Here is a 22741-nt window from a genome sequence, read left to right as displayed (position 1 = left end):
TTCCCGTGGTGATGTCGAAGAGGCTAGATCTCCAGTGACGGCGGTTCTAGTTGTGGCAGCGGAGGAAGTACCAGTTGTAACAAGAGCCCTCCCCTTCGGTGTAAGCTTCAGACCCGTTGTCTTCGTCACGAAAGTGACCTCCGGCACCACCTCGGACACCTCCGGCCAACACGAGAATCTCATGACCATGTATAACAAAGTTCTCAGAGCCGAGTTTGAGTTTCCACCATGGTTTTCGCCTGAGTCAAAGAAGCTAATCTCCAAGATTGTAGTGGCGGATCCCGCCAAGAGAACCACGATTTTCGCCATAACTCGCGTGTTGTGGTTCGGGAAGGGCTTTTCTTCGTTTTCCGCTCCGGACTTGTGCCAGTTGGAGAAACAAGAGGCCCTTACAGTTACGGAGGAAGAAAACAATTCCAAGATGCCTAAGTTCTTCAACGCATTTGAGCTTATTTCGTCCATGTCTTTTGGGTTCGACCTCTCGGGATGTTCGAGAGCAAGAGGAAGACAGCAACGGTGTTCACGTTAAAGTGCTCCACGGTAGTGATTATGGCGAAGATTGCGATGGCGACGTGGGGGCTGAGGTTCCGCGTGGCAGAGGTCAAGGACTTCAAGATCTGACTGCAGGGTGCGACAGAGGGGAGGAAGAAGAGGCTGACGGTCACGGCGGAGGTGTTCGAGGTGGCACCAGAGGTCACTTTCGCGACAAAGACAATCGAAGGAGAGGGCTCCTGATACAACCGGTACCCCAAACAAATCTCCACCGTTTGATTTTCTAATTTTAAAATCGGACGGACACAATGCATTCTCTTTTTTTTTTTTTGCCGAAACTTGCATTGGGTGCAAAAGTAGATTTACTTTCGCACCTAGTCAACGTCTTGTTTTGGTATTCAATATTTGAATATTGTTAGGTAAATATGGTTTTGAGACATTTTTGCCCATAATAAGTGAAACGGAATTGACATCTTTTTCTCCTCTTTTTTCTTTTTCTTTTTTTTTTCCCTGCCTTTCTCTCACTGCCAAGAACTTCCCCAAGCCAATGACGCATCACCTTCATCGACCCTTTCAATCCTTTTTTCTCCTTCTAAGATGTACTCAAATTAAAACAGAAACTAAACGTTCCTTGAATGTACAAAATGAAATGCATCTAGTTACCAAAAAAAACTTCAAAAACATATTCTTTTGTCAAATGCACACAAAGTGTAGACACAATGCACAGAAAACATTGAGCACATTTATATCCAACCAAATCCAAGATTAACGCAAAAAAGATTAGAAGTTATGCAAAAAAATACACAGAAAAATTTAAGTTTAAATAAATAAATAAAAAGTTAAATTGAAGATCTAGGAGTAAAAATCCCAAAAATTTGTTGAGGCCATCGATCTTTCGGTGAAGTTCTTCAACTGGGTGGAGTCACCACATGAACACTCCCACTTCCAACCCGTCGTCGACAACACCATCAATGCTTTCCACTGTCTCATTGAGTCGAATCACAAGGACCACCCAGATCTACAAAGTCAAACACGCCATCACCCCAAATCTAACCCAAACCCGTTCTCCATCTTGCTCTTCACCAAGATCTACAACCCCAACCCTTCACGTTCCCTGTCTTTCTCCGCATGCCCCACTACACTCACTCCACCTACGTCGTCACAGTTCTCGCAGTGGAAGGCTTGGGGGAGATTGTTATTCTTTGCTCATTTTTGGATAGTAACGATAATTTGTGAGGAGAGAAGTAAAGGGTTGATGGCTTTAGTGCGAATGGTGAGGAGGCCTTGAGTTCTTGTTCATTGTGGGAAAGCGACGACACGACGGCGTGAAGGGGAGTGGGTCATTCAGAACAAAGAAGAAAGAGAAAAAGCGACAACGGAAAAAGACCGTAAAACAAAGAAAGAGAAAGGTGAAAACGAAAAAAAACGAGTGGACATTTTAATGGGGGTATCATGGACATTTTAATTCTACTTTATGCTACTGTTCAAGGCAAAAATTGTGGTCTAACGGTGGACAACCTATCTCACTGGTCCACCATAGAATCCTCCGTTTAACAATGAAAAAAAATTCTAACTTCTAGAAATTGATGAACCAAATGAAATTATCTGCCATGTATAGGGAAAAGGAAAAAACATTTAAGCAGTCTAAAGATGAACACTGAAATTCCTTTGTAAGAATATTATCGGTTACTACTCCCTGAACTCATAAGCAAAAATAATTTACTTTTATATTTTATAAAGTTATTTAAAATCATTTAATTTTATTAATCTCAAGTAAAATATAAGATTATTTTTAAAATATCATTCATTAAAATTTGATATTATGAATAAAATAAAATTATTAAAAATAGAATTACAATTAAATAAAAAAATTTAGAAATAATATCGTTAAATATTAATAAAATTAATTAGATTTATTTATATTTGATTCGAAGCATGACAACTTTTTTTTTTCTTATATTGAGTCCAGTGGGAGTAGTATATATCTTTTCCTTAGAGAGTCATTGCATGGAAAACAACAGCCAAAATATAGAAAAAGAGAATACGTTAACATCCAGGTACAGTTTATAAACATATTCTAGGGGCTGGTATACGACACTTTCAAGCCATGTATAATGATTAGAGATCACTTCAATCCCTCAAAACCAAATTAATTTACAAGGTATAATGCTGCATGAGGTAATCAGCTTCATGAGACAATCAGCTTCAGACACTTTACCACGAAAATGTGACAATTTAATGATGAGCTTATAATTCCAACAGGTCTTGCTCATTTTCCAAATCCCATACAACAATTCTTCCATCCAATCCTGTGGATTCGAGGAGTAGGCATTAGCAAAAGCAGCCTACTTGAAACTAGCAAAGAACATTATCAGCACAAAAAATAACAAAAATTCAGATGACCATCCACCATCCACTAACCTGATGTGCTGAAACGCCTTATCAACGTGCCATGATCCCCAAGAGGCATAATACAACTACAAGCCCAAAAATCAGCCAGTCATTAGCAGTTTACATGAACTTTAAGTTGCCTGAATCCCACTGTTAATGGAATCCATCCATTGTGTTGCGGGTAGAAGCATGATAAATTGAATAGAACAATGGAAACCACTACCGTATTGTGGAATAGAAGAAAAAACTAAGCATTCTATACATTAAAAAATATGTAACAATCAATAACATTTGGAAAAAGTACGGAGGTCATGAAGGAGATATATACTTTATACAGTTTTCATGAACAGTTCCACGAGCTCTAGAAGTTTCAACTGCATCATTGCTCACTCCATGCTTTGATTGGCCATAAAACTTTCCAAATGCTTCAGAGAACTGATTAAAAGACATAAGTTGATAAATGAAGGAAAGAGAAACCTCCAGTTAATAGAATAAAGAGGAATACTGCAAGATATAGATGTGCCAACACCTAATGACCTTGTGCCAACCTATCTAAAGCTTGATTTAGCTGTCAAATTTCACATTACAATGAGTTTTAGATAATAAGAAAACATACTTAATTGCACTTTTTATCCCTCATTAATATTTTGTTCCCGAGCCTCGGTATAAAGGGAGGGTTATGTTAGACCATAGACAAATCAACATAAAACTTGTCTAAACCCCAAATATAGACCACTGACGACAGATTATGTGTGCTAATGCTAGGTTTACCGTATAGTTTTATAGTATTAAATGAGTTAGAGTAGATACATTAATATGAGAAGATGACACAAAACCAGTTAAGATGGTTCAGACATGTGCAAAAAAGGTAAGGGGAGGCACTGATGAAGTAGATCACATTGGTTTTAGCCCTTGAAATATGGTAGAAGAGACCAAAAATAACATTGAAAGGAATTAATAAAGAGATTTCATGACGAATGTTATTGAGAATTTGGTTTTTACCAAACCTAATGGCCTTGTATGATTCATGTAGCTGACATTACCTAATAGAATAAGGCAATTGTTGTATTTAGTCCCTCAATATTTTAATTGCTACAATCAAATCCTTCTATCACTTTCTCTTTACATAAAACCCTTAAGTCCTAGTTTTTCACTTAAATAATTAGAGGTCTTGGACAAATTTGAAATAGAAAATGATTTACAAGGTTCAGAAAGTAAAAAAATTGTTGAAATTTGAAAGATCTTGTAGGGGGTGAACTTAATATATTGAAAAGGGAAAATCTAGGATTTTATTAACTTAGGGTTAATATGATGTTTTGATTGGTGGATTTTGAATGAGATTTTAAAATGGTTTCATGGGTTCAGTTTATGAAGATTTTGATTAAAAAAAATGTGAACCTGTTGTATCATGTATGTAGAAGAAAGTTGACTATCGGACTTGATTATAGCAAAAGAAAATATTGAAGGACTTGATTGTAGCAATAGAAAATATTGAAGGACTTGATTGTAGCAATATAAAAAAATGAGGGACTAGTTGAACAAAAAATTAAAAAATTAATAGGGAACTAAAATCACATATTGGTCATGGCAAAGGAGATTAGAAGTACAATTAAGCCATCAAGCAACAAGTAAACAAGGACACAAATGAAAGGGAAAATATTCAAACAATTAGCCACGTAATGAACACATCACAAATGTGCTTAGCCATGAGAAAAGGGTATGATAAACAAACAAGAATCAGCATTATTTCATTGGACTACAGTTCTGAATAAGATTAACATTGATAATCTGTTAAGGCTTGTTTCAAGTTTAGCGCCTAGACAATGCTAACCACCAATTGAATCAAGCTATGTCCTATGTGCTACTGAAGTCTAGAAAAAGTTTACACTGTCCTTTTGACGATGAAGTAGCTAGGCAGGTGTAGGGGTGCTTTATTCAACAACAACGGATCAGTTCATTTTCTATTGGACAATTTCTTTACAACCAGTGACTTTGCTTTTAGAAGATTAAAAAGGAAAAGTGCTTTGGAAATCTTTCAGCTATCTTGTGTCACAATTTACAATAACTACATTGTAATGTTCTAATTTTCTGCAGTAACTTAACCCTTCCATTTAGAGGATATATATCCTCTGCTAATTGTACTTTCCCATTTTACATAAAATAAAATTTCAATTTTCTTAAAAAATCTCAACTATAGATTCCTATCCATGTACCTTCTTTTTTAATTTATAGATTCTTTAAAAAAAATTAATAGTTAGTGGGGTTCTGCTAAATGTTGTCATGACAAGAGTATATTCATTAGACATCAAAATGGAAGTTATAGTCCCCTTGAGCTAGCAGCATTATTTTTCCCCAATATTTCTCTTTGATCTTTCTAATTTGTCAAATCTAAATGTGTTAAGGACTTACGGAGATCAAGAACTCTCTCTATATCAAGCTACCCATGCTACAACTCCATGAGTATTTCCATGTCAGGCATTGAGATTAATGAAATTGATTTCCAGCTGGAAATTCATGTTTCTCATAGCTCAATATTAAAGAATCTTTTGCAAGAAATTCAGTTACCTGTGAGCCATATCTTGGTCCAGAAGATGCTGCTTTTCGTTCTCCCAAATATCTTACAAAACTCCTAGAAAAAAAAAACACATCAAAAGAGAAGGAAAAATAAATGAGGAACCAAAATAATCGCTTTTCTTCCACCTAGAAAGATAATTAAAAGCATAATTATTTAGATATTGCACACAAATTGGACAAGTCACATCGATAACGCCAATCTTAGAAAACCAAAATGTGAATTTGCACATACCAAATTCCCCTTTCATCTGCGGCAAAAACCATTGGGTTACAGTCAAATCCCACACCTATCACTTTTCTCTCGGAAACAAATAATACCTGAAAACATGTAATACAATGATCCACCAATTCCATAAATATCAGTAAATTATCCGTGAAAAGGCCATGGGAAATTAAAAATGGTTAGCCAGAGTGGATGCTGACCCACATCACGGAGCGGCAAATCACGGAACACAACGTTTTGGGCCAAAGGAGAAGGACCAACATCATCAACAAAATATATCATAGAATTATGACCTGTATAATATCAACAAATACAGTAGGTCACAAGTAAAAGATACAGACTTAATAAAATACTTATTTAAATGCAATGGATCAAGATAAACAAATCAAATCTTTTGTGCACCATGAAAACCGTACTAAAATGTTTATCTTTAATAAATTATTGACATCAGAAAGAAGAAAAATGAAAAAAAAAAAAAACAAAAAGAAACATTTAGCTTGCAGTCATAATCTGAGCTCAACCAGGAACAGAATTTTCTCACCTGCATATGCTAGAGTATTACCACTTGGTGACCACTTGACTCCGAATGTCCAAGATGATGAGAGATCAAGCTGAACAATCAGCTGTTAGACAAGAAAAATATTATAAGCAGATGCTACACTTATCCAACAGGTCATTTCATGTTATATCTCTATTGTCTGCTGTTCTTTAGGAGACGGAAGAAAAATTGTTAACAAGAAAACTACTTAGGAACCATTATTCAGTTCATTATTATAATCTTATACAAATCAAATTTTAGGGGTAGGTATACGAACCAGTCCGGCCCACAAAGCCCGCATTTTACATGGGCCGGATACGCCTGGTCCGCAAAATTAAATAGACTAAATTTTTGAGTCCATGTCTGGCCTGCGGATCTAATAAAAAAACTTTAAAAATTCATCTTTTTTAATTAAAAAAGGCACATTTGTCAAATAATTGGGAATTCTTTTTTCTGTAAGCTAAGGTAGAGAATAAGAATACATTAAAAAATAAAAATAATTATAAGCATTCAATTAAATATCAAACATTCGCAAGAGTACTCTTTCAGCCACATTCAGTCATTGATCGATATGCTAAAAAATGCTGATATATATAAATCCAGACATCAAGACCTTAACAAAGTTATTTTTTTATAAATAATATTAGTTTCAACTTTTCAATCAAAAAACAGGTGAACAATACATCCATAAACAAGCTTCACAAGCAATGTATCTATTGCAACATGTATGAAAATTTATTATACATTAAGTAGATTATAAATATAAAAAATTCATATGAGGAATAAGAGTTAAAATTGAACCTCTCCAAATTTTGAATCTGATGAAGTACCCTTTTTTGAATCCCTGTGCCAAGTCAACATTTAAACTTGAATGATATAAAAAAGAAAAAGTAAAAGTCAGCCACATTCAGAGTTGCTTTTATCATACTTTGCATCAACGCCTTTTATCAAGGTGGAGAATACTCGGCATTTCCCATCTGTGGATGTTGTAGCAAGAAGAATCTGCAGTTAAAAGAAAAACAAAATAAAAACAAAGAAGATGAGCATAGGGGGTTTTACATCAAATAACAAATATATTTCAAAACACAATTATCTAAGATTTGATTCTGAAAGTAAAATAATTTAGCAGACAGACCAAGACATTATCTGGGTGAAACAATAGATGAAACAATTTAGAAAACAGAGGATAAATAAATATTATATATTTAAAATATTGATGATTACAAATAAATCATAATACTAATCAACGGATATAGACATATAAAAAAATAACTTCAGAGAATTTTTCAACAAGCCAAGCAAGTGCAACCTAATCTATAGCTGACTTGGTATACAAGAAAGGCTTTTAATAACTACTATAAAATGATAAAGAACACTTGGAATATATATGTATTTACATATGTATGTATGCATGTATGTATATGAGAAAGTCAGACTAACATTATCGGGATGCCAAGAAACACTTGTCACGGAAGAATCATGTCTTTTCCTGATAAGTTTGCTGACCCACCTGCAAAAAAGATACAAATATATAAAATAACCAATGAAAAAGAAGAAATTTGAAATTTTAATGTTCCAAGTATATCAACTATGGGTGTCCATGGGTAAGGTTGGGTTTGGGATATTTTAGACCCAACTTGCTCATGAAAGCAGTAGATTGGACTGGGTCAAGTTAAGGTTAAGCCGTTAGGGAAATACTTTTTTCCTTCAACCTGATCCAACCAATCCACTCACGAGTGAACTCATGGGTGTATCATGTATAAAAAGAAAATTTTCACATGCTAATTGCTAAAGTGATGCCAAGATACAAAATGGAAAATTCATTATGCATAACAACTCTAAATAAAGTCAACATAAATCCCAAATCAACTAGAAAGTAGCTTAGTAGCATACCCCATCAATTTGAATTATTAAATACTATCACGGCTAACATTTATGAACGCGTTAAGGACATGAACCAGCTGGTCCAGTAATATAAAAGATATATATTGTGCAGCACTAGATGCCTTGTGAACCAATTAAAACAATCCTTCACATGTTAGGTTATTTGACTCAACATACTATTGTCTAAACTCTAAACACACCTTCAAACAGCCAAGTCTAAAACTACAGTCTAAGCAGATCTAAGGTGAATCTAGAATACAAAAACTAGACATAACCATTATATTGCCAGGATGTAAATGAACTTGGGAAATAAAGTGCACGGAAATACTGACAGACCAGTTGTTTTCCTGCTCATAGTAGCATATACAAACAGTTTTGGCTCCACTTCCCACTGCAAATTTGTTTTCTGCCAAAACAGAATTTGGAAATGCATCAGAACCATAAAACTTTTAACAATAACAAGAATAATTAACAAAAAATATTCAGACAATTCTGGAAAAACCAAAATAAGAAAAAGGATATTACAAAGAAGGTGCAAGCACCTGAGTAGGGAAGGGCAAAAGTGGCCCAGTGGAGGATCAAACCTCCAATATTAACATTACACCCAAGACTTGGAAGACTTGGGCTGGTAAAAATTTGACAAATATAAAATTGCACCATACATGCATGACAAGGGCATAACTAGAGTTAGCTTAGGATAGCCTCTTAGCCATCATAACATCTTCCAAGATGGCACTAAGTGTAATCCAATAGTGCAGTGGGTGGAGAAGGAAGTAGAGATTTCACTCCTACGCATTTTGCTTTAAATTCTGAGATGACTCAGACACCAAAAATATGCATATCTAATTCTAGAAGGCGGATACAACTCATAAATTTCAGATTAATTATTTGTCCTACACAAAGTTTCATGAATATCTAAACATATCTTCACTTGAGAAGAATATAGGAACTGAAACAAGGCAACATACTTCATACCTTTTGGACTCCATTGAACACAAAGAGCAGCACGGTTTAGTCTAAGGATAACAAGAGTAGGCACCCATTCTGATCCTTCAAGGTTCCAGACATATCTACAAAGACCAAATGGTTTGTATTTTAATTTGTAATTATGTATTGTGTATATATAAAAGGTGATGCTAAAATGTCACCAAGACCTAGGGAGATAAGTCTAATGTTCTAAATCACACAGGCACTCACGAATTCCGATCATGGGATGCAGTAACTATTCTATTTGATCTTGTGCTCCAGTCTATCCCAGAAATTACCTGGTCATGCTGAAAAATAATCCAAGAAATTACTTAGAAACTATTCACAAAGTCTCCAACCAAATTAGTTAATCCATTACATAGAAAAAGAAAATAAATCATTATATTATTGGCATCAAGGTTGTCAATATTATGTTTACTCATTGGATCTGACAATCCTATGATTATTTATTTATTGATTTATTTTGATAAGCAAAGAATTGTTTAAGATACAAAGCAAAGATGAATATTTGATATATTATTGACTTGATATAAAGCACTAAGATACATGTATAAATAGACACAAGGCACAAGAGAAAAAAGGACAGAATTATCCTGAATCTAGAAGGGAAAAACCTGATATATTATGATCCAGAAAAACTTCTTAAAATGCAAAATATATACATCCATAATAACAAATAAATCAGAACATAACCTATGCCAATCGCCCATAATCTCACACAATCTCAACATCTCCAAAATTAACACAAAGGAACTTATGGGGATCCTTTGGGGCAAATCTAATCTCTGCCAAAAACACCAAAGAAATCATTCCAAAGAAAAGAGATTGCAGAGCAATCCAAAAAAACAAATGAGAAGCATTTTTCAGAAATCAATTTTGTTGAATTGGTAGACTTTGGTATGTTGTAAAAGAAAGTATGAAAAATGAGAGAAATTCTGAATATGAAGAATAGTGAAAATAGGTTAATTTATGTATTTTAAACTAAATTAAAAACAAGGTAAGCTTCACATAAGTGCTTTATATTGGCAATTGACTCAACTAACTATAACAAACACATTAACTGAATATAACAAATAAAGCCCTATACAACTTCAGTGATTGATCAGATGAGTACACTTGAATTTGAATGTTGTGTGAAAAAATGTCACACACAAAAATTTTATTGCTTTCTAATAACATATATATAGAGTACAAAAGAAAGTGGTGGGACAGCTGTTTACACTGACACAATACAGCTGTCCCCTCAATAAAGCTAAACCACACAAGCTACAGTACACAAAACTTTAACACTCCCCCTCTAGCTGGAGCATACAAATCATTTCCTCTCAAGGACTTAGTTAAAATATCTGTTGGCTGGTCATTAGAATTGATGAACTCAGTGATAATCTCCTTGGACAATAGTTTCTATCAAATGAAATGATAATCAATCTCTATGTGTTTAGTCCTCTCATGGATGATTGGATTTGAGGCAATGTGAAGAGCTGCCTGATTGTCACAGTATAACTTCATTTGCACCACTTCACAAAATCTCAACTCTTGAAAAAATTGTTTAATCCACATAAGTTCGCATGTAACCATAGTCATAGATCGATATTCAGTCTTTGCACTGGATCGAGCAACAACAATCTGTTTCTTGCTTTTTCAAGAGATAATATTTCCCCCAATAAAGACACAGTATCCTGAGGTAGATCTCATATCCATGGGACAACCAGCCCAATCTGCATCACAATATCCAGATACTTAGGTATTACCCTTGTCTTCATAAAACAATCCTTGTCCTGGAGCTCTCTTTACATATCTGAGAATACGCATGACGGCATTCTAATGATCAACATGAGGATTTTGCATATGTTGGCTAACCACTCCAACAGCAAAGGAAATATTCGGTCTTGTAATGGTGAGATAAATGAGTTTTCCCACAAGTCTCCTATATCTCTCGGGATCAGGATAAACTTCACTTTGATCTGCCATGAGCTTCAGATTTGGATCCATAGGACTATCAACAAGTCTATAATTTTGCATACATGTTTCTTCCAGTATATCAAGAGCATACTTCCTCTGTGAGATCACAACACCATCCCCTGATTGAGCCACCTCAATACCAAGGAAGTACTTCAAATGTCCCAGGTCTTTAGTCTGAAAATGGTTGAATAAGTGCTCTTTCAGTTGGACAATCTTAGTAGCATCATTTCATGTAATCACTATATCATCAACATAGACCATTAGATGAACACACTTTCCTGGGGATGTATGACAATAAAAAAACAGAATGATCTGCTTCACTTCGTTTCAGCCCAAAAAATTGTACAATATGACTAAATTTACCAAACCAAGCTCGAGAAGATTGCTTCAACCCATAGAGAAATCAATGTAGCTTGCACACAAGGCTATACTCCCCCTGAGCAACAGATCCAGGGGGTTGCTCCATATAAATCTCCTCCTCAAATCACTATGAAGGAAGGCATTTTTAATGTCAAGCTGATGGAGAGGCCAATGACGCATGGCAGCCATAGCAAGAAACAGTCGAACGGTGGTGATTTTAGCTACAGGAGAAAATGTGTCACAATAATCAAGGTCATAGATCTGAGTGTATCCTTTAGCTACTAACCGAGCCTTAAGCCAATCAACCTCACCATTGGGTCCAACTTTAATAGTATAGACCCATCTACAACCAACAGTTTTCTTGCCAGAAGGAAAAGGAACAAGTTCCCAAATACCATTATTTTCAAGAACCTACATTTCATCAATCATAGTCTGTCGCTATCCAGGATGATCAAGTGCCTCGTGAATATCGATAGGAACAGTAAGAGAAGACAATGAGGAAACAAAGGAAAAATATGAAGAAGACAAACGATGATAACTCAAGAAATTATAAATAGGATGAGGATTACGAGCATATCGAGTACCTTTCCTGATGGCAATAGGTCAATCTGAATCAGAGTGATGTGAAGAAGTGGAGGATGAAGGATCCATGGTTTGAGGATTTGTTGGAGGAGGATGGGAATCATGAGGAGAAGACTTAGGCACTGTAGAACCAACTGGCCGTGTCCTGCGTTAATATGTAATAAGAGGTGAAGGAGCAACTTCAATTGAACTTGGTGGAAGAGATGGAATTCCACTAACATTTTGGTTGGAGTTACCCAGTGGACAAGGAGATGGAACTGGAAGGACTTGCTAGAGAGAAGAAGAATAGTCCACGGAGGACGAGAAGAAAGGTGTGTCCTCAAAGAAAGTTACATCAGTAGACATAGAGTATCGTCTTGTAGTTGGAGAGTAACACTTGTAACCCTTTTGAAGACAAGAATAACCTAAAGAGACACATTTAATGGCCTTAGCAGAGAGTTTGTCTAAACCAGGAGAGAGATCATGGACAAAACAAGTACAACCAAACACTCTAGGAGAAACATGAAATAATGGATCATGAGAAAAAATAATTGAGTGAGGAATTTGATTTTCAAGAGAAGAAGAAGGCATCATGTTTCTTAACAAACAAGCAGTAAGAACTGCATCTCCCCAATGATATGTAGGAACATTGGAGTTTAACATTAGGGAACGTGCAGTTTCAAGGAGATGACGATTCTTCCTCTCTGCTATGCCATTTTGTTGTGGTGTATGAAGACATGTGGACTGATGTAGAATACCTTTTGAGGATAAAAAGGTGAATAGATCATGAGAGAAATACTCTTTAGCATTATCACTTCTGAAAATCTTAATAGTTTTTCCAAATTGATTCTCAATCTCATTAAAGAAGGACATGAATATAGGCAAAAGTTCAGATATGTCTTTCATTAAATAAACCCAAGTACATCTGGAGAATTCATCAATAAAGGTTACAAAATATCGAAAACCAAAAGATGTAACACAACTTGGTCCCCAAATATCAGAATGAATGGTAGAGAAAGCCGAGTTACATCTTTGTACAGTTTGAGGAAATGATGACCAAACATGTTTTCCTAATTGATAAGACTCACATTCTAAGACTTGAAGATTCTTAAGACTAGGAACCATCATTTTTAATTTTGGAAGACTTGGGTGACCCAAACAATCATGCAAAAGCTTGGGTTTTGAAGTTGCAAAACAGGACATAGGAAAGTTGGATTCTAAGTAGTAGAGTCCTCGTGATTCACGTCCTTCTCCAATCAAACGACCCGTACCATGTTCCTGAATAACAAAAGAATTAGCATTAAAGGTTACTGAGCAATTTAAGGAACGAGTCGGCTGACTTATTGAGAACAGATTGTAGGGACCATGAGGAATAAATAATACAGAGTTCAACTTTATGAAAAAGCCTATGACTCTGTATCTTGGCAATTCCTTTCCTACATGATGAGAAGAATGGGGTTCCATGAGAGATGGATTAGCTGGATTAAGGGCTATCTCACCTCAGCTTCTATATCTATCCTAGTGAATGGAAGCCCAACCACTGAATTTAAGCCACAAAGAGGCTTGAGACAAGGGGATCCTTTGGCTCCTTTATTGTTTGACTTGGTTGCTGAAGAGCTGACAGGATTAATGAGGGAAGCGACAAACAAAAATTGCTTCAAAAGTTTCCTGGTGGGGAAGAATAAGGTGCTTGCGAATATTCTCCAATATGCTGATGACACTATATTTTTTGGGGAAGCCTCAATGGAAAATGTTAAAGCTATGAAGGCCATTCTTAGAAGCTTTGAGATGGTTTCTGGATTGAGAATCAACTTTGCAAAGAGCCAATTTGGAGCAATTGGGCAATCTGAGGATTGGTGCCTTTCTGCTGCTGATTACCTAAACTGTGCCCTGCTCCATTTTCCATTCTGTTACCTAGGGCTTCCAATTGGAATCAATCCGAGAAGAAAGGTGGTGTGGGAGCCTATAATCAGAAAATTTGAGGCTAGGCTAAATAAATGGAACCAGAGAAACATTTCGATGGCTAGTAGAATCACTCTAATTAATGTTGTCCTAACAGCATTGCCTTTGTTCTATCTGTCCTTCTTCAGGGCCCCTATAGCAGTGATTAATAGATTAACTGCCATCCAAAGGCACTTTCTTTGGGGTGGTAATTTGGAAGGGAAGAAAATTGCTTGGGTAGCTTGGAGACAGGTGTGTGCCTCTAGAGAAATGGGAGGTTTGGGGATCAAAGACATTAAGGTCCTCAATAATGCTCTTCTAATTAAATGGAAATGGTTGGTGTTTCATCAATCAGATCAACTTTGGAGCAGGATCCTGGTCTCTAAATACAAGGGTTGGAGAGGCTTGGAAGAGGGGCCAGCAAAGCATTATTTCTCTCACTGGTGGTCTGACCTAAGGGCTATTAATCAGCATCAGAGCATGGCTGATGTCTCTAAGCAATTTAATTGGAAGGTGGGTAACGGAGATCAGATCCTTTTCTGGTAGGATACTTGGGTTGATGGTGGGATACCTCCTAAAGATAAATTTCCATAATTATATCAAATTTCTTCCCAAAGACTACAGCTTGTGGCAGATATGGGCTCTTTCTCTGAAAATGGGTGGGAATGGCATTTTTCTTGGAGAAGAAATTTGTTTGATAGTGAGATGGGGATAGCTTCAACATTTATTGATCAAATGGCAGCAATCAGTCTAAATGTTAATCTGAAGGACACTTGGGTGTGGGGAGCTGAAACTAATGGGATCTTTTCTACCAAATCTGCATACCACATTATTAAAGCTGAGCAACCTTCTGATGTCCAATGTCTGGGTTTCCAACAGCTTTGGGATATCAAAATCCCTCCCAGAGCCTTAACATTTGCCTGGAGATTGCTTTGGGATAGGCTTCCTACTAAGGTTAACTTATCTAGGAGACAAGTTGAGATTGATACTGAACTTTGTCCCTTCTGCCAAAGCCAACCTGAGACTGCCTCACACCTGTTCTTCACATGTGATAAAGTTTTGCCTTTGTGGTGGGAATCCAATTCTTGGGTTAAGGAACACAGAGTTCTTCATTGTAGGCCGATGGACAATTTTCTCCAGCACTCAAGTATAGTAGGAAGGATGGCTACCAATAGAAGATGGAAAATATGGTGGTTGGCAGCTACAAAGTCAATTTGGAAGCTTAGAGATGACATGGTTTTTCATAATCAGACCTTTGTTATCTCTAAGCTGGTGGATAATGCAATTTTCCTCACTTGGTCTTGGCTGAAAGGGTGGGAAAGGGATTTCAATGTACCTTTTCAACAATGGTCTTCAGCTATGTCTATAGCTTTTAAGTAGAGTTGGTTTGTAGGGTTGGGTTTGTGGCTGTTTTTGTAGGGTTGTTGTATTTCTTTTTTCCTTATTCAGGAGATACTTCACTCTTGCTTCTACTATGTAGTACCCCTGGTACTGATTAATTATTAATATAATTTATTTTTGCAGTTCAAAAAAAAAAACAGAGTTCAACTTTAATGAAGGAGATAAAGAAACTTGAGCAATTCCTTGGGATACAACTTTTGACCCATTAGCTACAGTAACAACGTGAGAAATTTTTGGAAAAGAGATGGATGAAAAAGATGATTTGTTACCAAAGATATGATCAGAGGCACCTAAATCAAGTATCCAAGAACTAGGACCTTTCATAGATTAAGAGATACATGCTGTTGAAATACATGGTACAGAGGAAGATTGTGCTTGGTTGTTGGATTTTTCAGATTTGAGCTTCAAATACTCTTGGTACTCCTCATCAGAGAACTTAGATTCTGATTTTTCTGATCTAGATACATGTGCTGCTTTGTTAGGAAAACCATGTAAGGAGTAACAATTTTCTTGAGTGTGATCCATCCTCTTGCAATAGGTGCATTGAGGACGTCCACTCCTTCCACTGCGGCCTCCCCTATTGTTACGACCTCCTCCTCTTCCACGAGATGCAACCATAGCTGATGTTTCCACAACTTCGGCTAGGTTTTCATCCTTCAACACATGAGGCACACGAAAAAGTCTAGTAATGAGAGAGTCCATTGACGGAATTTGGTCTCCAACAAGAACTTGATCACGCACATGATCAAAATCTGAATGTAGGCTTCTCAAAATGAGGACCATGTAAAACTTGTCCAGCTTCTTATCTACTTCCTCCAATGAGTCAGTCACAAGAAACCTTTTGAGCTCTTCCACTGCCGCTCGAGCTTTACCTATATGTGCAATCATATCATGGCTCGTTTGTTTAAGAGCAGTAACTTTATGGGTTGCATCAAACAAACTTTGAATGTCATTGGCAAATATCTCTTGGGCCTTTTTCCAAAAAGAGCAACATGTTTTGAACAATCTAAGGATTTCCAAAAATTCAGCTCAACCGATTGCCACAGCACAGCAGACAATTGAAAATCAAGTTTTTCCCACTCCGATTTCTTGTCGTTTGGGACAGTACCAACTCCCTTTTCCAAGTGGTCATGATATCCTTGGCCGAGAAACCACAACTCCACTGAAGCAAACCAAGATAGGTAGTTCTTCCAGTTGAGTTTTGCAGTCGTGATGGTGGGAGTTCCAGAGAAAGAAAATACAGGACCAGCAGAGGCCATTTTTGATCAGAAAACGAAAACCCTAACAAAGAAGAAGAGGGAAATGCAAGGGCTAGAACGAACAACTTGTCAATATCGAAAAACAAGGCCTGAAACATGTTCAGGAGAAGACGACGAAGCTGCTAGAATAGGTCCGGTGAACTTTCGGCGACTGGAGGGCGACGCGTGGCCTTCACACGCCGAAGTTGGCACGAGACTGTGGCGCCGCGTGACAGCGCGTGGAAGGGACTTTGGCCACGCGACTTCCAAGGGTGAGTTGCGCTCTTCAAGGTGCACCCAACCCTGGGTTCACCGAGAGAAATGGTGGCCGGAGACGGCGGCAGCCAACGGCAGACGGCGGCGACGGACGGCGGCTGACACCAGCCGGAGAACCAGCTCTGATACTAACTTGAATTTGAATGTTGTGTGGAAAAATGTCACACACACCAAAATTTTTATTGCTTTCTAATAACATATATATAGAGTACAAAAGAAAGTGGGGAGACAGCTGTTTACTCTGACACAATACAGCTGTCCCTCAATAAAGCTAAACCACACAAGCTACAGTACACAAAACTTTAACAAGTACATGAGTTCATGGACAAAGAATCAAATGCTACTAGACTCAGATAGTAAGTAGTTCATAGAACAGTATGATATACACTAAAAATACAATATAACTTATTGCAGAAAAAATTGCATTCATTCTTACTGCCTGTCCAATCACTTCTGACAATCTAAATTAACTTTATAAGCACCAAAAATACATGTTTTGAATATCTTCTACCATGATCACATCCAGAAGCAAGAGTACAGAATTAATAACATTGTTTTAAATGAGAAAAAGGAGGAATACTAGCAGAGTACCTTTTGAAGAACATGCACCTTTTCCCATTTGTCTTCAACCAACCTATAGATGTGCACTTCATTATTGTTTGGACATAAAGCCACCACTACAGAAGGAGATAAATATATTATAATATTTGAAGAATTAATAAAAGCAGCAATAAATAACATGCCATAAAGACAATATAAAAAGATTTATTATTGTAAGCTGGCCCCATAAACTGTACTTTTTATCTTGAGTGTGTAAAATGATACATGAAGATGAAATGTTCAAATGTTAACCCCATCATCTTCATGAACCAGTAAAACTCCCAAAGATGATGTTTGTAATTTAAAATAAAATAAAATAGAAAAACTAGAAACATCCAAATTCTTTCCACTCGTAGATGAGCTTTACAACAATTATGTCATGAGGCAAAATCATTACTTTGGTCCCAAAACAACTTAAAATAAATTTCATAGTATTATCGCATGACCAACAAGAAACTTAATATCAGAAACTATTCAAACTATAATTTTGCTAATTGAAATGATACTTACAAGTTCAAACATGTTTTGATTACAAATTTCATGAACATAGTTATCAATCTTGGATAGTAGCACATAGTGGACGACCCCAAAAATGCTATAGTGGGATAGTAGATAACATAGTTATTAATTTATATTATACTCATACAGTGTTGTTAAATGGCGGCGCCATGGTGGAGTTGCGTTGCGGTTTTCTGAAAAAACACCACCGAATAGCGGTGGGGTGGCGGGTTAAAGATGGCGGCGCCATGGCGGATGTGGCGGCGAGGCGGAAAATGGCGGAATTTGTTTTTTTTTGTCCGCGGTAGGAGTTGGGCTGACCCGACCCAACCCTACCCGAAAACTTAATGAAAACCATGACCCCCCCCCCCCCACCTTTCAGAACGCAGCTGCAACCCTCGACCTCGAAGCTCCAACACAGCGCGACCCCTGCAACCAGCGATGACCCATGGAGTGAACGGCGGCGACGAGCACGGCAGCGATCGCCCACGGCAACGCGAACGGCGGCGACAAGCACGGCGTGAATGACGGCAACGCGAACGGAGAAGACGACCCAGCCAGAACCGCGACTGCGACTTATACTGGTGGGTGGGCCAAAGTCTTTTTTCTTTTTTTTGTTTTTGCTGCTTGACACCCCTTTTTGCTGTCTGCAGCTTTTTTTTCCGTTTTTCTATTTGACACCCCCCTTTTACTTTCGACAGTACCATTTTTAATTTTTTTTTCTATTTGACACCACAATTTTTTTTTTCTGTTCAGTCCTCTTTTAAATGAGTTTATATATATGAACTCATCAAACTTTTTTAGTTTATTTGAATGCAATCCTTTGTTTTTTTCAATTTCAATGAGTTTATATATATGCTTTTTTTTTTTGTCCGCCATGACATCCGCCATTTTCCGCTACGCCATCCGCCATATTTTTATGGCAGATTTTTGACTTTCCGCCATGAACCGCCATCCGCCATTAACAACATTGTACTCATATAAATACTCTAAATAAATAAAAAAAATATTCAAATCAAAGACATTCCTAATTAATAAGTCAGAGTCAAAAGAATAGGACAGTATAGGGTTGAGTAACAGAACAGCAGGCGACAAAAAAAGAACAAGACCTACAAGATGTGATCAGGGTCAACAGAGAGTGAGATTTTGGGCTGCACCAAAAGTGCATGATTGAAGTAGTAAGAGACTCCGGTGACCAGAAATACTGGTAAATGCTGGGAATGGCCAGAAATGCAAATATGTCTTGGAGACGATGAAAAGTCAGAAAATGGGGCAAAATGGGGCTTTACCCTCCAGGTGTAATAGCAGTGTGCGAATGGCAGCAATTTGGGCTGCAGATTGCAATGTGACACACATGATTTTAAAGTGCTCCACAAACTGAAATTTGTTGCACAGCTGGAGGCCGTGGTGGGGCTATCGTGCTGGTACAGCACACAATCAATAACTATGTTCATGAATCACATTTGATTTAGTCAAGAAATAAAATTGATATCTAAGGCCAATATACATGACAAAAGACTCCATCTAGGTTTGGTAGATTTTCAATAAAGGTAGTAAAATGAGAAAAAATATAGAGGGATAAGTGACTGAAACCATGTGTCCACTGTGGATGCTCCTTTATATAGATAAATTACAATTAATTATAGGAGATATTGTTCCTATAATTATGATAATAAAGACAAAATATGAAATTGATCCTATTTTGATTCTCAACACACCCCCTCAAGCTAAAGCTTAAGGTTTAGTTTGTTGCAAGAAAGTTTATTCCCAACAAAAACATAAAACTCAAGTTCCGGTAAACAAGACAATAATTTGAAAGACAACTTAGGGATGTTGATGAAGTCGGGAAATATTGTTAGAAAGAGAGAACTGGAATATCCATCAGCCTAAGAAAAGCAAGTTCTGACTTTAAGCTTTAGCTTGTTACAAGAAAGTTTATTCCCAACAAAAACATAAAATTTGAGTTACGGTAAACAAGACAATAATTTGAAAGACAACTTAGGGATGTTGATAAAGTCGGGGAATATTGCTAGAAAGAGAGAGCTGGAATATCCATCAGCCTAAGAAAAGCAAGTTTCGACTTTCTTAAAATCATCATTTGGAAGCTTCAAACCAATATTTTGAAGACAACTCAGGGATCTTGGTGAAATCAAGGAATATTGCTAGGAAGAGAGAGTTGGAATACCCATCAACTTAAGTAAATCCCACGCAAGTTCTGATCTTAAAACCAAGATTTGAAAGCTTCAAATGAACTATGGAGACCCAAAATTATTTAAACTGAAGAGACAAAATCGTCTTAAAAAGCCAGCAAAGCAAGAGAAGTCACCGAGAAACATGCTGGAAAAAGGACAGCAATAGAATGGGCAACCGGAAAGTTCTTTGCCGGAAAATAAGTGGCAACCTGAAGGCAGTGGCCGGAAAACACGCTGAAAAAGACGGCGGCAGAATGGGAGACTGGAAAGTTCTTCGCAGCAACGCAAAACACATCAAAAAATGGACTGTAGGGTGCCCAAAATCGCAAACCAAGCAGTACTTAGAAGAAGGGTAAACAGAACTGAGCTCCAATGGTGTGTCCGCAAGGATGCTCCGTTTGAGGCAAAAGTCTAAGGTTATGCTCGCACAAGAAGGGCGACTTCAGCAGTAGAAGCGCAACCCAAGACAGTGCACCGTGCGTTAGAGAAGTGCACTGTTTGGCTAAGTCTAGTGCGCAAAAGAGTGGGCACATGAGGGAATGTAGCAAGCCCAATCGAGATGTCCTAACCACCATTGTGTAGATCGGTGGACGACAATGCTGATGGTGGGGTCACCGGCCAGAAAGGTCATCAGAGCTCCAGCGGCAGACAACAGAGAATGGCAGTGGCTGCCGGAAAAGGGGGGAAATCACCGAAAAGAGGGGCAGCAAGCAGAAAGGTCAACTAGAATGCAGAAAAAGGACACCGGAAGAAGGGCGAAAAGCGCAAAGCTCCACCAAAATGGAGAAAAGGGCCATTAGTAAAGTGACAGCAGCCTGCAAAATCACTGGAGAAGAAAAAAGGGTTGTCGGAAAGCGTTGGAATAAATACAATGACTAGAAAGTTCCACCGAGGACCCGGTGGGGGACAGCTTTCGTTATTCCCTCGACCTAGCTCTGATACCATGTAAAATGAGAAAAAATATAGAGGGATAAGTGACTGAAACCGTGTGTTAGAGTACATAGCAGATGCTCCTTTATATAATTTTATTGCAATTAATACAATCAATTATAGCAGATATAGTTCTTATAATTCTGATATGATAGTAAAGACAAAATATGAAATTGATCCTATTTTGATTCTCAACAAAATGTTTTCATTCATTTAAAAGTGAGAAACATGTGGAGTTGGGGGCAAGAAAATGGAAAGAAATACACAAAAAACATTGAAACATATAACAATTGTATAACAGCTAGATAGTTAATGAAAGCCTGGATCCCTTCTCATTGAGCTAGATATGTTTGGATGGATGAGATAGCAATGGAAGGGAAGCTGGGAAGGTTTTAAGTAAGGCCTCCTCTCATTTGGGAATAAGAAGAGGGTATATCACGTGAACCTCCAAAACCCCCCGTATGAACATTTTTTAAGTCACTAATTTGGAGGATTTCAAACATCCAAGCAAAGGGAACAAAGCTTGTAACTCAACCTCCCAAACTCTTACCATCCCTTCTTGTCCAAACATTCCACAATGTACTTCCTGTTCACACTACATATGCATTATTATCCTATGTTCTCTGCTTTGCGTCCACAACTTCTAGTACCTCACTCAAGTTCTTCAATAATAATATAACCACTTAAAATTTTCCCTTGAATAATCACATTATCCCACAATTACAAAGCAGACTGGTTTGTGCAAAATTCAAATCAGATTCAAAACAGAAATGAAATTCCTCAAACTGATTATCAAAACAATCAAACAATTACACATCTTTCCTAGACAATTAACCACACCAACATCAACAATTTTCCAAGTTTTAGGGATTCAAACGCTTCATAGTTCAAAGCAAAAAAAAACGATACTTAACACAGAGATAATCAACTTCGCCACAAAACAATGTTCGCAGCAGGAGGTTCTCATTTCCTCTAACTACAGCCTTCGTTCAATTTCAAATGAAAAAAACCCGTAGAGTGAAACAAATTTTAGATCCAATCAAAATCGCATCTACAAACGCAAAAAAATCTCCACAATCCATCAACGAACAAAAGAAGTTCAAAATTGAAACCACCGTCAAATCTGATTTCCTAAAATTCGTAAAAGAAAAAAGAAAAAAAAAAGCGAAAGGTCTGTCCTCTATAGAAGCAGTAAAATTATTTCTCGGAATCCAAACAGAAAAAGAAGAAATAGAAAGAGAGAAAGAGAGTAATCACTGGATTGATCGGGGCTCCAAGCGTGGCAAGTGATGCATTGCGCGAATTGGTGAACGGCCATCACCGCCATTTTCTTCTCTGCACTGAACGGAACAAAGTGAGATCTGGTGAAGGGTTGGGTGTGCAAAAGAGACGACAAAAACAAACCCTGTTGAGTGCTTGGCGTGGCGTGTCAAGGAGACCAAAATGAGTAGCGTGACTGCGACGTGGTAACTTGAACTTTTACTACTTTGCTATTGAATTAATTTCTACCTCTCAATTAAAAATGGGATTAATTTCCACATAACTTTTATTTCTCCACACAAATTTTGTGCACCTAATTTAAAATTAATTTAAGTGAATATGGTTAAGATCGGGTTGTTTTTATTACCGCGCCTAAGAATCAAAACCAAAATTTTAAGGACAAAGATATTGATTCAAAGTTGAATAATTCAAT

General features: G+C 37.2%; 1 protein-coding gene across 1 annotated transcript; it reads right to left on the bottom strand.

Moving 5' to 3' along the window:
* Positions 1-2534: 2534 nt before the first annotated feature.
* LOC100804478 (actin-related protein 2/3 complex subunit 1B) lies at positions 2535-22497 on the bottom strand. Its single transcript, XM_003551857.5, has 15 exons — positions 22306-22497; positions 17420-17505; positions 9300-9376; positions 9078-9172; positions 8439-8508; positions 7659-7728; positions 7147-7220; positions 7020-7062; positions 6222-6303; positions 5885-5973; positions 5690-5775; positions 5449-5512; positions 3212-3318; positions 2914-2969; positions 2535-2801 (listed from the first exon to the last, which is right to left on the bottom strand). Exons 1-15 carry the CDS (start codon positions 22373-22375, stop codon positions 2740-2742), a joined length of 1131 nt encoding a protein of 376 aa, XP_003551905.1. The 5' UTR covers positions 22376-22497; the 3' UTR covers positions 2535-2739.
* Positions 22498-22741: the final 244 nt, after the last annotated feature.

This window comes from Glycine max, chromosome 18 (genome assembly GCF_000004515.6).
Source record: "Glycine max cultivar Williams 82 chromosome 18, Glycine_max_v4.0, whole genome shotgun sequence".
Lineage (NCBI taxonomy): Eukaryota > Viridiplantae > Streptophyta > Magnoliopsida > Fabales > Fabaceae > Glycine > Glycine max.
The sequence above is the reverse complement of the archived record's forward strand: the minus strand, read 5'-3'. Positions and strand labels throughout refer to the sequence as shown.

What these genes read in the sequence shown, in the direction of transcription:
- LOC100804478 (XM_003551857.5), bottom strand. Translation starts at nt 22,375, where the DNA reads ATGGCGGTGATGGCCGTTCACCAATTCGCGCAATGCATCACTTGCCAC. An exon ending in GTGATTTGCCGCTCCGTGAT is followed by an intron (nt 5,776 to 5,884) that starts GTGGGTCAGCAT and finishes ACATGTTTTCAG; the next exon opens with GTATTATTTGTTTCCGAGAG. An exon ending in GACCAAGATATGGCTCACAG is followed by an intron (nt 3,319 to 5,448) that starts GTAACTGAATTT and finishes TCTTTTAATCAG; the next exon opens with TTCTCTGAAGCATTTGGAAA.